The 14,262-nt window shown below is 41.1% G+C and overlaps 1 protein-coding gene across 1 annotated transcript; it reads left to right on the top strand.

The window, feature by feature from the left end:
* Window positions 1-2,583: 2,583 nt before the first annotated feature.
* Window positions 2,584-13,517, top strand: txndc12 (thioredoxin domain containing 12 (endoplasmic reticulum)). Its single transcript, XM_017703372.2, has 7 exons — window positions 2,584-2,785; window positions 3,356-3,416; window positions 4,775-4,827; window positions 6,020-6,093; window positions 7,414-7,483; window positions 8,617-8,700; window positions 12,631-13,517. The coding sequence occupies exons 1-7, from the start codon at window positions 2,689-2,691 to the stop codon at window positions 12,708-12,710; spliced, it is 519 nt and encodes a 172-aa protein (XP_017558861.1). The 5' UTR covers window positions 2,584-2,688; the 3' UTR covers window positions 12,711-13,517.
* Window positions 13,518-14,262: the final 745 nt, after the last annotated feature.

Here is a 14,262-nt window from a genome sequence, read left to right as displayed (position 1 = left end):
GTTCTGACTGATAATTTCACATTTTACCTCATTGAATGAACAATTGGCTGTAAAAACCTGATCCTCTCATTCAGACACACATTTGCAGGTATCTTATATTCTGGAAAGCTTCATTCATGGTAGATTTGATGCAGTGGTCTTCAGCAGGACCGGCCAGTTGAAGTCTGGGGGTTTTAAATCACATTTTGACCCTTTCAGAGCCCAGACTTAGAGCAGAGTGAGCGTAAACATCACAACTTGTGGGGCTAATAGGAGGGGTTAACCATAAAAGACGGAGTGGAAAGTTATAACTGGTAAATTAATATAATTAATTCTGTTTGAACCAACCAAAAATACATAAAAATGAACTTTTAAGTTAAAATAAAAGAGGCCTGTGTCAATCGTGGCAGATTTACATCTGCACGCAAAGTAGGATTGTCTCATTTATTTCATATATATGATGATAAAAGGTCTTGAGCTTAAGAAATATCTGTCTGATTGTTGTCACTGATGATGAATATGACAAAAATCATGTTCTACATAAATGATCACTACTACATAACTACATAAATTATCAATATTACAGTTTTACCCCACCTTAGGTTGCGCACCACTCTTCCCTATATCTACGTGCAACAATTTTGGATGTAAAGTGGTTTGAAATCAATAAAGACATGTAATGACATGTAAATCATTTAAAAAAACACATTTTTATTTCTCTATTAAATGCAGTATTAACCCCTTAAAATCTCAGGCTTACATACTAAGGTTTATTATCCAGTAACTACAGGGACTTCAATGCAAACTGGCTGAGCTGTTCTTAGGTCATAGAAGTGTGTAATAGAACTTTGGACCTGCATAAAACTTGCCTCACAGCAAGAAAGGCCAGGGTTTGATGCCCCAGCCGGGCGACCTGGGTCCTTACTGACTTAACATCTCAGAATGATGACTTACTTACTCATAATAATGACTTACCATGTTATAATTATGACTTACAATCTTAAAATTACGAATTAGCATCTCATAGGTATGACATACTTTCTCATAATTTGGACTTAGTAGCTCACAATAATGAGATTCAATATCACAATTTTGACTTAATGTCTCATAATTATGACTTAGTATCTGGAAATGACTTACTAAGTCAGAATTATGAGTCATTTTTCATTTTTATGAGATTCTAAGTCTTAAAATTACAAATTAGCATCTCATAGGTGTGACGTACTTTCTCATAATTTTGACTTAGTAGCTCACAATAATTCAATGATTCGATCTCACAATTATAACTTAATGTCTCATAATTATGACTTAGTATCTCGTAATGACTTACTATGTCAGAACTATGACTCAATTTTCATTTTTATGAGATAATAAGTTATAACTGTGACTCTCAATTGTGACTTATTAGCCTCTTATAATGATATTATAATTATAACTTCCTTTCTCATTATGATGATGTATTAAGTAAATGTTATGATATTAAGTCATAATGAGAAACTTTTTTGTGGCATTATGAGATATTAAGTCATATGTAAGAGATACATGAGTTGCTATGGCATAACTATGGAGGACTTTCTCATGATTATAACTCACTACATGGCTTTATGTTTTTCTCCGGTGGTGGAAACAGTCTTCCATATCCTTGTGAGACCTGGTAATTCATGTTCTGTCCTCTGTGGGGGACGTGAGTCCCCAAAGGATATTTCAAAAACCATATAAGCTACAGTGCTTAAACCTGGCGCGCCATGTAGAGACACCCAGGCCTTTCCAGTGATATATCAGTTTTTGGGGTGTGTAATTCAATACAGGAGCTCTGCCTTTTCCAAATGGCTGTCATCTCAGCAACTACATTTTAGGGGAGCAAGAGACATAAAAAGAAAAATATGCATTTATGATGTTTTGAAAGTAGTTGATACATTTTAGGTAAAACAATGTTTTAGTTAAACTTTCAGAGCAATTTTTTATTGATGTGCATTTTTGATGGCGAGTGCTGCACTGTGTCCACTCACTGCCCACTCTATTAGACACTCCTACCTTGTCGGTCCACCTTGTAGATGTAAAGTCAGAGACGACAGCTCATCTGCTGCTGCACAGTTTGTGTTGGTCATCCTCTAGTCCTTCATCAGTGGTCACAGGACGCTGTTGGCCAGATGTTTTGGGTTGGTGGACTATTCTCAGTCCAGCAGCGACACTCAGGTGTTAAAAACCTCCAGCGGCACTGCTGTGTCTGATCCACTCAGACCAGCGCAACACACAGTGCTGAGAATGATCCGCCACCCAAATAGTACCTGCTCTGTGAGGGTCCATGGGGGTCCTGACCACTGAAGAACAGGGTAGTAAAGCATCAGAGAAACAGATGGACTACAGTCTGTAACTGTAGAACTACAAAGAGCAGCTATACAGTAAGTGGAGCTGATAAACTGGGCAGTGTTGTCATGTTATGCCTGACCGGTGTAGAAAAGAGGAATACATCTGCATGAATACTATCCAACGTCCTGTTGTCCACTATAAAGGACACCACTTATATAAAATATGTTTTTTTTCAGCCAACAGACTTTTTTTATCGTAAAATCTCATTTTTATCTGGAGCGCAGCTGCGCAGAAGCGGGGTCTTGTTTATCCGGATGAGCGGATGGACTCGTCCCTCCTCGGGCAGCTGGACTCGCCGCAGTTGGGTTTCTCCTTCGACGCTAACGCCTGAGTGAAACCATGCAGTCGGCTTTCCTCAGCGTCGCTTTGCTTACGTTCGCACCATTTGTCCTCCTAACGCAGCTCGGACGGGTTTCAGCCGACGGGCCGGGGAAAGGTAACATTAACCCAGCCGCGAAAAGCGCTTAAAGGCTCGTCTGCCTTTAGCCGGTAAGCTAGTTAGCCAGTTAGCTAGCTACCGGTACCTTTTGGTTGCTAGGCAGTGGCTAACTAGTTAGCTTTAGCATGGTACTAACTTTAACCAAATAATTTGAATACAAAGCATCTAAAACGGTAGTTATGCACGAATTGGACATGTTTTATCCTAAAGTAGTATATTCGGGGTTTCCAGCTCGGGTAATAACGGATTAATTCGATTTTTCTGTCGCCGCCGCCGCTGCGACTAAGCAAGCTAACGGCTAACTGATAAACAGCTGGCTCACCTTAAGTAGGACACCTGCTTTGCATCCTGTGATAACGTAATAATTATATATTTCCATGCAGTTATACACACCTCTGTTGAGGCTGTGAAAGCAGTAGAAATCGTAACTGCCTTAACGGGTTAACTTCGCTTTAATCTACTGCCGTCTCATTACACCTTTTCCCCAGGTAGGTCACTGTTTCTGCGCTGTACTGATTATAGTGTCTAATTACAGGGTTTCTGCACTTTTGACTCGTTTTTAAATAGGGTTTGGCGACCACATCCACTGGAGGAGTCTGGAGGATGGGAAGAAAGAGGCTGAAGCAAGGTAGGAGTCAACTCATTTGGCTGACGCTCACTTTGATCATTTTACACAGGTGGGTGAAGGTGGTGTTGGGAGTCTTGCCCAAGGACTCTCATTGGTATAGTGTAGGGCGCTTGAACCCCAGTCTCCAGCGTAGAAGGTAGAGGTGTTACCCACAACACTAACCAACCACACAACTCAAGTTGCTTAAAAGGGGGATTCCACCGTTCTTTCCAAAGTCTTGCGCAGTTACACCACGAAGTTGTAAACAAAGTCATTCAGAGTGGTTTGGTGTGAAATGCCTCCTTGTAGAGAAACTTAATGACATTTTTTTTTACAGTGGTGGTGATGGGGAACCAGGGGTCACCGTGTCTACAACACAATTGCAGACCGTCCAAAACCACCAGTGAACCTACACGTGTCTTCTGAGTTTTTATATGTAGTGCTGATGATGGTAAAATAGTGTTAAAACACATTTTTTCAGTTTTCTCTGGGGGCTACTTTGTTCTACAACACCGCACATGTTTCCCACCACCATGAACGGATATAAATAATTGGCTTAATTAGACGTTTTTGGCCAAAACTTCATCACAACACGTGTAAAACAGTGTCTCAGAGAGGCAGCATATGGATAGCCATTTCATATGCTCGTAACTTTTCTGTGAGGGAGCTTTTAGAGGTGGACGTCTGGTTCCTATCACCACCACTGTGAACAGTTCTGACTCTGTAAGCTCCTCTACACACTTAAGAACGACGGTTCTTATGGGGCTCTTTATTAAAGAAAACGGTTCCATGTTGAAACATGCACTCACAGAACACTTTTCGAGACGGGTTCTTTAAAGCAGAGTTCTATACAGAGCTCTTTTGTTACGACGTCGGCTTGTAAAAACAGAAGAACTCTTCTGGGTGCTAAATAGAACTTTTTCAAAAAGGTCCTATATAGAACCATTTACAGCACATCAATCTGAAGAACCTTGTCATGATGCATAGAACCGTTAATCATGCAAAGGGTTCTGTGAGTGTTGGATCTAATATAGAACCATTTTCTTTACTAAAGAACCCTTAAAGAACAGTCTTTTTTAAAGAGTGTAGAACAGAGCATTTCACACCAAACCACTCGGAATGACTTTGTTTCCCTTTAAATTGCTTAAAGGCAAATTCCACCTTTTTTCCCCTACATTTCTGCAAATCTCAACCATTTAATTATGCAAAATTTAGAAAAATTACTGGAATGTCCTCCCAGTTGTGACGACTGGAATTTGCACCTGTCTACGTCCTTATCGAAAAGAATCTGTGTGCAGTTATTCTTTTGGATACTTCCGTGTGTTTTTAGCTTATACCCGCCTTGAACTGATCTTTCTAACTTTCCTCATTCTGTGCAGTGGGCTGCCGGTCATGGTCATCATCCACAAGACCTGGTGTGGTGCCTGTAAAGGTATGCTCTCTTCCTCAACACAATAAATATAAAAAGCTTCTTGAAATAAGTATTCAGGCCAGGTTTCACGCAAGAATCTTAACGAGATTAGTTTTTTAGAATCGGCGTCAGATTGAAAATGGTGTAAGGCAACTTGTAAAAGTCACCTTATTGTTTCAGAATCACAATTACACTGAAAAGAGTTAAAGATAATAGTAACATTCTTCTGGCTGTTTCTAGAATCACGATTAGGTTGAAAATCGTGTCTAATGATTTGTGAATTGAATTCAGAACCATCAGCCAACTGTGTTTGCACACCTCCGCATTTAAACCGTCCTTGCAGTGAAAAACCCACTAGTGAACACACATGCTAGGGGGCAGCCCTATCCACGTCGCCCAGGGGGGAGAGGGGGGGTGAGGTGCCTTGCTCAAGGGCACTTCAGTCCAGTTCTCTAACCTCCAGCCCGCGACTGCCCCAACCGTATTTCAGCATATTTTACTGTTGTCACTACCTCTGTCTCCTGTATTAGTCCACGTCTATCAAAGGCTACAGTGAACAGTGTAGGATGGTGTTGTGCTGTGTTTATGACCCAAGTGGGAACAGAAACTTCCGAATCCATTTTAATGGCCATCCAGCTTGTAATTCCCCCTTGGAAAGTGTCTGTCTGTCAAGAGCTCCAGCTTCTGTGAGGCCATGTCAACATTAAGGCACCCGAAGACTAAGGCTTTTTGAGCTTTTTAGTCAGACTTTGGAGGTTTTTTTATTCTGTTAAATGCTGTTTGTGTGTATCGCTGAATAAATTTGAGTACTTGGATAACTGCGAAGTTAAGTAGTTCAAGATTCTTGAGCAAACTTTGCACTTTCATGTCATTTTCGGCTCAGTTTTACTGGTAAACCACACAACCCACGTCTGCTTTAAAAATAAGTGAAGCACTAACCAAAAAGCTCGTTCACTCTCGCCTAAAAGCTTTTTAAAGCTTTTTTTTTTATATATATATATATATATATATATATATATGCCCCCAGCAGCCAAACATGCACTTTATCGCTCTCAGCATCTGTTTGTTTTTTCTTACTTCGATCAGTTGAGCTGAGAAGTAAGAAGCTCAGAGAAAGTCAGATGTCCCGGTTGTCATGAACACCGCATTAGATCCGGTTGTGATTCGACTAAAATGTAAACATTTTTTTCCTCCCAAATTTGTGTCTTTGTAGCACTGAAGCCGAAGTTCGCTGAATCTAAGGAGATCTCGGAGCTGGCTCACAACTTCGTCATGGTTAACTTGGAGGTGAGAATTTGAAGCGCTGGTCATTTTCACAGCAATATCTTCAAGACGACATGCCAGAAGGCCCCAGTGTTGCCTCTGCAGCTGTGGAAAAGCATTAAAATTGCTCCCTGTTGTTATGTAACCTCATGATGAAGTTTGTAGAAAGTGAGGTAGCGTTGGTAGAAACATCCATCCATCCATTTTCTAAGCCGCTTCTCCGTCAGGGTCGGGGGGGATGCTGGAGCCTATCCCAGCAGTCTTCGGGCGGAAGGCAGGATACACCCTGGACAGGTCGCCAGTCCATCGCAGGGCAGACAGACACAGACAGTCACTCACACCCAAGGGCAGTTTAGCAGGTCCAATTGGCCTGACTGCATGTCTTTGGACTGTGGGAGGAAACCCACGCAGACACGGGGAGAACATGCAAACTCCACACAGAGAGGACCCTGGCCGTCCGGCTGGGGAATCGAACCCAGGCCCTCCTCGCTGTGAGGCGACAGCGCTACCCACCACGCCACCGTGCCGCCCTTGGTAGAAACAACCTCAAACATTTCAATTCTTTTGGAACTGTTATGTTTGAGGCTTTAAAACAGTACGACACGCACTCTCATCACGTAATGGGTTCATCATACAGTGTTACTCCTTTCAGTGCTCGTTCAGAAGCTTCACGTATTGCCAAGGCGAACGTTTTTATGAACTGCAGTTACAAAACTCCGCAGGGGACTTTTAATTTGAGCAGTCTAAGCCGAGTCCAGCTGAAACGCTGAATGAAACGGTCATTGGAGCGGAAGGTTCAGATGGTTTTAGCAAGCTGTAATGACCTGGCTAACTTGGCACACCATGAGGAGGTTGGGTTGACCTTATTTTGCAATGTTACTACGATCAGCTTTACATTTTGTGGGCTTTTGAGGACAATGTTGGTCTGAAATATGCACAAAGTGGGTCATAAGAACCTGTTTGTTTTATTTTGTGTAAACATGGCAATTTGCTTGCTGTAATGTGTTCATGCTAGCCAACAGAGCTTTCAGCTCATAGAGACTATGAGCCTTCCTTATACCGTTAGACTGTGTGACTTCATGTCATGCACAGATCAGGTCAGAGCAATTGGCACATTTTTACATATAATTACTATAAATATACCTAAATTTCAGTTCCATTTCCCAGCATAGCAAACTGAATAGATCTGTCTATCTGGCTTCCATGCCCTTTTTGGATGCCTGCTCATATGTACCAAGATGTGCTTGCGGATTACATTCTAGTATAGATATGGATTTGGAAATTACTACTAGACGTCCAGTGGTGGACAGAGATTTCCTTCTAAATATTCAGTTTTATCTACAGGATGAAGAGGAGCCAAAAGATGAAGCCTTCAGCCCAGATGGAGGTTATATTCCCAGAATACTCTTTCTGGGTAAGAAACTACCTTGTGTGTGTGTGTGTGTGTGTGTGTGTGTGTTTAAATGGCATAACCTGGATTTCAAAATGTATTTTATTATTTTTTTATATCACTGTTGTTGGAACAAAACCTCATATCTCCAAAATAGAAACTTTATAGTTTTCTTACTTTTCAAACCTACTTTTAATGCAAGTCAATGGACGTTTTTTTGGAGTCGTTTTGGGCCGTTTCTTTTGGGCCATTCATCATGAAATTAATACACAATATAAAGGCCAACAAGTATTTTCAATTTATGTCAGAAAGTGAAAAACGTCAAAATTGGAGATGCGAGGTTTCGTTCCGACAGCAGCAATAAGTTTATGCGAGTTGAATGTGTTGTTTGTTCATTTGAGTTCTTTCTGTGGAGACAAAATGCCTCATTGCCAAAGAATGGATAGCTGGCTTTCTACATTCAGCATGTATAACGAATCATTCGGCTCTGCAGGATGCGTAAAAGATTGTATATCAAAGAAACGAACTTTCAGTCCGTGAATAGGAAGCTGGGCGTTTACTCAGTGTTGCTTCTTTTTGGCAGGTGTTTAGGCAGGTTGGTAAGCAAACAGACCGTTTATTTGAACCTGGCTGAGTGTTATAAAAAAAGTTTCAGTTCAGTAAACTTGGACAGACATTGAAAGTATCGTGTAGGATCTGGAATCTAGTATTCGTGTAAAATGTATGTCACAATTTGTCTGTTGTAGATTGCAACTTAACATAAGCAAATGTCATAAATTTGACACTGACACTGCTCTGCTAAAGCAGTCAGGTTGTGTATTTTACTAAATGAAATTTCCTGGTAGCTGGGATATTTAAGCAGTTCTCCAGTAGAAACCTTTCTTAGCTCTTCTCCCCTTTGACAGGCTTTACATTGGCCTAATTGAGTAAAATACCCCCACAGGTCTTCAAAAGCATGAGGTACACCAGATCACTTGGTTTTGGGAAAAGGCCACACTCTTACTTTGTTATGTAATTATGAAATAATAGTTTTTTTTAACCAGTTAAGTGTTAGCCTACAGTATTCCAGGGTGAAGACCCATGTAGGCTGGAAAGGTGAGCAGTGATCTAATGATGATGATGATGATGAAGATGATGATTTTTTTTTTCCATTGTAGATCCCAGCGGTAAAGTCCGTGCTGAGATCACAAACAAGAACGGGAACCCAAACTACAAGTTTTTCTACAGCAATGCAGATCAAGGTGAGCACAGTGCAGAAATTTCAAGCTGTGAGTTCTGCTTTGAGTTACCATTTTGTTTGTTTTTCATTTGCCTTGTAAAAACACCCTGAACCTCACAAGCTTTCAGTTTCATCTTTGCTCTGTGGATTCTGTGGACATCACCACTGAACTGTTCATCAGTTCTGCAATCAGCGTCAGTCCAGTGACCGACCGAAATCCATAGAAAACAAAATGAAACAGCACAAGATTCGGCCTGACTTTGACCAGGCTAGTTTCCCAGTAATTCTACTTTTCCTATCATAAGAAAATCTCATAACTTTTTGGCTTGTATTTTGTTATGCGGTTAAAAAAAATACCAACTGCTCTTTAGATTGTATGAACATAGGAACTAGGAAACAGTCCAAATTCACTGGAATAAAAATTGACAGAAAAAAAAAATTGACATTTACTTGACAGTAAAAACTCTTTAAAAGCTTCCCCCCCCCATTCTCCTACTATTTTGTAAGTAAGAGGTTTTTATTATGATCTCACTGACATCACAGATACAATAACGTTTGCCAAAGGCCCCGTATGCGCCTGGACACTTCATCACTGCATCGTGAGTATCCGGATTGTATCTGGATGAGGCCAAACCACATAAACCTACAAGTGTAAAGGGACTCAAGACGCTTTCAAAATGGATTTGAACTACATATCAAAGCAGTGTAAATGCAACTGTCTCTCCAAGACATTCGGCAGTCGAAACTCCTCCCTATGCAGTACGTCACTGGGCATGTGATCCGTGTCGGTGAGGAAGATAATCATGGAGGACATGCATGGTTGGGGACCAGATGACACAAAGTGCTTATTAGCAACACGGACAGACACATTTTTAGGCAGCAACCATCTTCAGTGTAACACAGGAAGAGAATGAATGGATAAATAGTTGGTATCTGGTTGCCACATAATGAGTGGATTTGCATGTTCTGTCCCACATAGCAGTCTGATTTCCATCCAGCTATCTAGAGACAGATTTGACTACCAAGTTTAAAAGATTTAGTCAAATGCATATCTGGAAACAATATACACAATATTGCCAAAAGTTTTCACTCACCCATCCAAATCTTTGAATTCAGGTGTTCCAGTCACTTCCATGGCCACAGGTGTATGAAGCCGAGCCCCTAGGCCTGCAGACTGCTTCTACAGACATTAGTGAAAGAATGGGTCGCTCTCAGGAGCTCAGTGAATTCCAGCGTGGTACCGTGATCAGACGCCACCTGTGCAGCAAGTCCAGTTGTGAAATTTCCTCACTACTAAATATTCCACAGTCGACTGTCAGTGGTATTATAACAATGTGGAAGTGATTTGGAATGACAGCAACTCAGCCACGAAGTGGTCGGCCACGTAAAATGACAGAGCGGGGTCACCGGATACTGAGGGGCATAGTGCGCAGAGGTCACCGACTTTCTTCAGAGTCAATCACTACAGACCTCCAAACTTCATGTGGTCTTCAGATCAGCTCAAGAACAGCATAGAGAGCTTCATGGAATGGGTTTCCGTGGCCGAGCAGCTGCATCCAAGCCTTACATCACCAAGGGCAATGCAAAGCGTGGAATGCAGTGGTGTAAAGCGCCGCCACTGGACTCTAGTGCAGTGGAGACGTGTTCTCTGGAGTGACCAATCACGCTTCTCTGTCTGGCAATCCGATGGATGAGTCTGGGTTTGGTGGTTACCAGGAGACGGTACTTGTCTGACTGCATTGTGCCAAGTGTGAAGCTTGGTGGAGGGGGGATTATGGTGTGGGGGTGTTTTTCAGGAGTTGGACTCGGCCCCTTAGTTCCAGTGAAAGGAACTCTTAAAGCTTCAGCACCAAGAGATTTCGGACAATTTCATGCTCTCAACTTTCTGGGAACCGTTTGGGGACGGCCCCTTCCTGTTCCAACATGACTGCCCACCAGTGCACAAAACAGGTCCATAAAGACACGGATGAGCCAGTTTGGTGTGGAAGAACTTGACTGGCCTGCACTTGGGTTGAGTCCTGACCTCAACCCAATAGAATTAGAGTGGAGACTGTGAGCCAGGCCTTCTCGTCCAACATCAGTGTCTGACCTCACAAATGCACTTCTGGAAGAACGGTCAAAAATTCCTATAAACACACTCCTAACCCTTGTGGAAAGCCTTCCCAGAAGAGTTGAAGCTGTTATAGCTGCAAAGGGCGAGCCGACATCATATTAAACCCTATGGATTAAGAACGGGATGTCACTCAAGTTCATTTGTGTATGAAGCCAGATGAGCAAGTACTTTTGGAAGTATAGTGTAGAATGCAGTCACATGAAGTGATCAGGTGTAAACGGGGTCAAAGTTGTCTTGGTCTGTATAAAAGTTTGTTACTAGTTATGCAGCTCTACTGGTATGTTGTTCTCTCAGGCTATAAATGCAGCATCTGCACTGGCTGTTCTCATCGAGCCCACAGTGCAGCCTGTAAATGAGAAATGTGTCAAAACACTGTGGGCTTAATTTTGCACTTCCTTTTAGAAAAGTCCATACTAATTACAAAGCTAGCTAACGATAATAACTGTTTATTTCTCTGAGGGAAAAATGATCTTCAAAGTTCACCAGGCATTTTCATTGTTTAACTTGTGTTGTCAAGGCACTGTTTAACAAACATGAAAGGCATAATTTGTATTGTTATTATTTATTTATTTATTTTGCCAAGTTAATTGGATCATACGTGCTTTGAACTGGTGCTCACGGCAGATGCGACACCAGAGGAGCTTACCGGGTGAAATGTAAATGGCATAGCTTGTATCGCTAAACATAGCAAGCGCGTTACAGGACATCCTGTCGCTCAATATAAAATGGACTTTTTAATAAAGACATAACTAGGAAAAGTGTCAGAGATATCATAGTCTTACATTTGACACAACAGCAAATTAGGCTGCTTCTGTCTTTGCAACAGTCCTTATAGCAGAGACTTTATCAGAGGAATAACCATAGAAGCAGCCATAAAGAGGGTTGGTGTGGTCAAACCTTTGCCTTCTTGTTGTGGAGGAATGCACACACACTGTAGCCAGAGCAGCCTAAATAAATAAATATACATTTTGAGTGTTATTTGATATAAAGACCACAAATTATTAGATATTTTTCTCCAGCTTTAGCTGTGATTTCAAATGTCAGTCAGAATTGGAAAGACTTTTTTCTTGGTGCCAGGATGAACAATCATGCCTAAAGCCAGAAAATACAGAGACTAACCCTTTATTTAATTTCTAGTCAAAACAGCCGTTAAACACAAGTTATTCATATTTCTGAGACAACTAGACGTAACCTAATCCATTTGCATGAGGAAGAGGAAAGTCAAAAGGAAAAATGAGCTTCCAAAGCTCCTAACAATGAAAGGAGACTCCTACCAGCCGTGCAAGACCTGGTAGACACCAAAACCGCCCCCGTCAGATAAACAGCACTTAAAGCTTTCATCTCTGAGATAGAGGAGATCAAGCTGCTTCAGATCTGAAAACGTCCACAGGTGTTTCTGTCCATCATTCCACTGTGAGAAGACCACTCAGCACCGTGGGTCTGAAAGGACGTGTAGCTGATCAAGAAGAACCTCACTGAGAAAAGGAGACGGACACATCAAACAAAGAAGCTGAACGATGGACTGACCACCCCAGAGTCCAGACCTCAACACCACTGAATGTTTTTGATTACTTGGATCATGAGAAGCAGAAGATGCAGCCAACTAAACACTGAACGTTTTGATATTATATTTATGTGTTGAGGTTTTATGTGTAATCTTCTTTTAAATGTTCCTGAATTGATAACTTTGACTCGGCGATCGTTTTGACTGGGACGTAATTAGATGAAAGGTAGTCTCTGGCATTTTCACAGCACTGTACTTTATAACGAAACCTTTAATGGCAACTGAATGAATGACGCATGTTTAAAGTGACCACCTCTCTTCTCCTTTATCCGCAGTGGTGGCCAGCATGAAGGAGGCTCAGGAGAAGCTGACCGGAGATGCCTTCAGAAAGGCCCACATGGGCGACGAGCTGTGAGAAGCGCGGCCACAACACTACATCACTTTCAAACCACTGTTTGCACTGGGGCCAGCCCAAACCTCAACTCCTCGTTTCAGTTTATGTGGTCCACTTTAGCGGAGCGGATTCGCTCTCCGTCCACTGTTCTCCATGTTTTCAGTCGTTGCAAAGTACCCGCTCTCCGTAAAATGGCATAAATCGAACCAAAGCATTCTACTTAGCTGTCCATTTGTTAAAGGTGCTACTGGGTTTGGTCATCTGACATTATGCTGAGGTTCTGTTTGTTATGCCCTCATATAAATGTTTCGTTGAGCTCAGAGCAATATGTCTGCATACCGCCCTCCTACTGCATTTTTAATAGGCGATTTTGTTCAAAATTAAACTACTGACTACACTTGAGACGATGAAACCGTTATCACGTGCTTCCAAGCTCCATCTCATGCTGCAGAATGACAACACAGTGGCCAGCCACATGAACAAAGGGCCTTACTTCCCCCACCCAAGCGTGATGAGCTTAAAATTTTGTATTTCTGACTTTAACAGTCCTAAAATGATGAGATTATTCTAACGAGTATATTTCTTATCCTGCCAATTTGTGTAATCCAGTCAGCAGTATGGATTTGCCTCTGGTTTTATAAGACTTCAGATTTTTACTGTAGTAAATGCCTATTAATAGAAATGTGAAGGGCCAGTGACACGAGCTGGTGTTTAAAGCGTTTTCTAAAGAGGGAATAATCTGTGTGAAAGTGTCTTTGCCATACTGTATTTTTTACATGTATGTATATGGCCAAGTGTACAATTAAAGTTGGTACTTGATTAAGGTTATCTAGTCATTGGCTAAAATCTAGGAACACGCTGGTTCGCGAGTGTTTTAGATTCCCGTGGAGACGCTCAGGGGAGCTCGATGTTGCATTATCATATTCTGACATAACACAGTCATTTCTTGTGAACTTCTACATGGACATACATACATATATACATACACACACTATATATATATATATATATATATATATATATATATATATATATATATATATATATATATATATATATATATATATATATATATATATATATATATGGTTCTGTGCTGAAGATAATCCCAAACATCTGAATGGGTTTGTGCAGCTTCATCTGTGATATTTCCTTTGATAACGTGGTGACGTCGCTCAGGTCCTGCTGTCAGAACAAAACCTTGTATCTCCATTTTTGCATTTCATCAGATTTTGATGCAATTTGATGAAATTCATGATGAATGAACCAAAACCAAAATTGACTTACATTGTGTCTTTTTTCTGCTTTTTCTGTTAAGTTACCATTTTGGACATGAAATTTTGTTCTGTCAGCAGCGATATTTTGATTTTGAGGAAAGAAGACAATGTTGCCTAGGGATGGGAGATATGGCAAAAAATCGAAACACAATACTTCGACATTTTCACAAAAGCCAATATTTATCGTGTTTCATTTTGATAAGTTGGAACGGGGGAAAAAAAAGAACCAATAGTATTTTAAATACTATACCAAATTAAAGGGCCCATATTATAGAAAATCACATTTTTTTTAAAAA

Source organism: Pygocentrus nattereri, chromosome 2 (assembly GCF_015220715.1).
Source record: "Pygocentrus nattereri isolate fPygNat1 chromosome 2, fPygNat1.pri, whole genome shotgun sequence".
Lineage (NCBI taxonomy): Eukaryota > Metazoa > Chordata > Actinopteri > Characiformes > Serrasalmidae > Pygocentrus > Pygocentrus nattereri.
This window is presented reverse-complemented; position numbering and strand designations above follow the sequence as displayed.

Coding starts and splice junctions, on each gene's coding strand:
- txndc12 (XM_017703372.2), top strand. CDS start 2,689: ATGCAGTCGGCTTTCCTCAGCGTCGCTTTGCTTACGTTCGCACCATTT. Junction 4,828..6,019: donor CTGGTGTGGTGCCTGTAAAG/GTATGCTCTCTT, acceptor GTGTCTTTGTAG/CACTGAAGCCGAAGTTCGCT. Junction 8,701..12,630: donor CTACAGCAATGCAGATCAAG/GTGAGCACAGTG, acceptor CTTTATCCGCAG/TGGTGGCCAGCATGAAGGAG.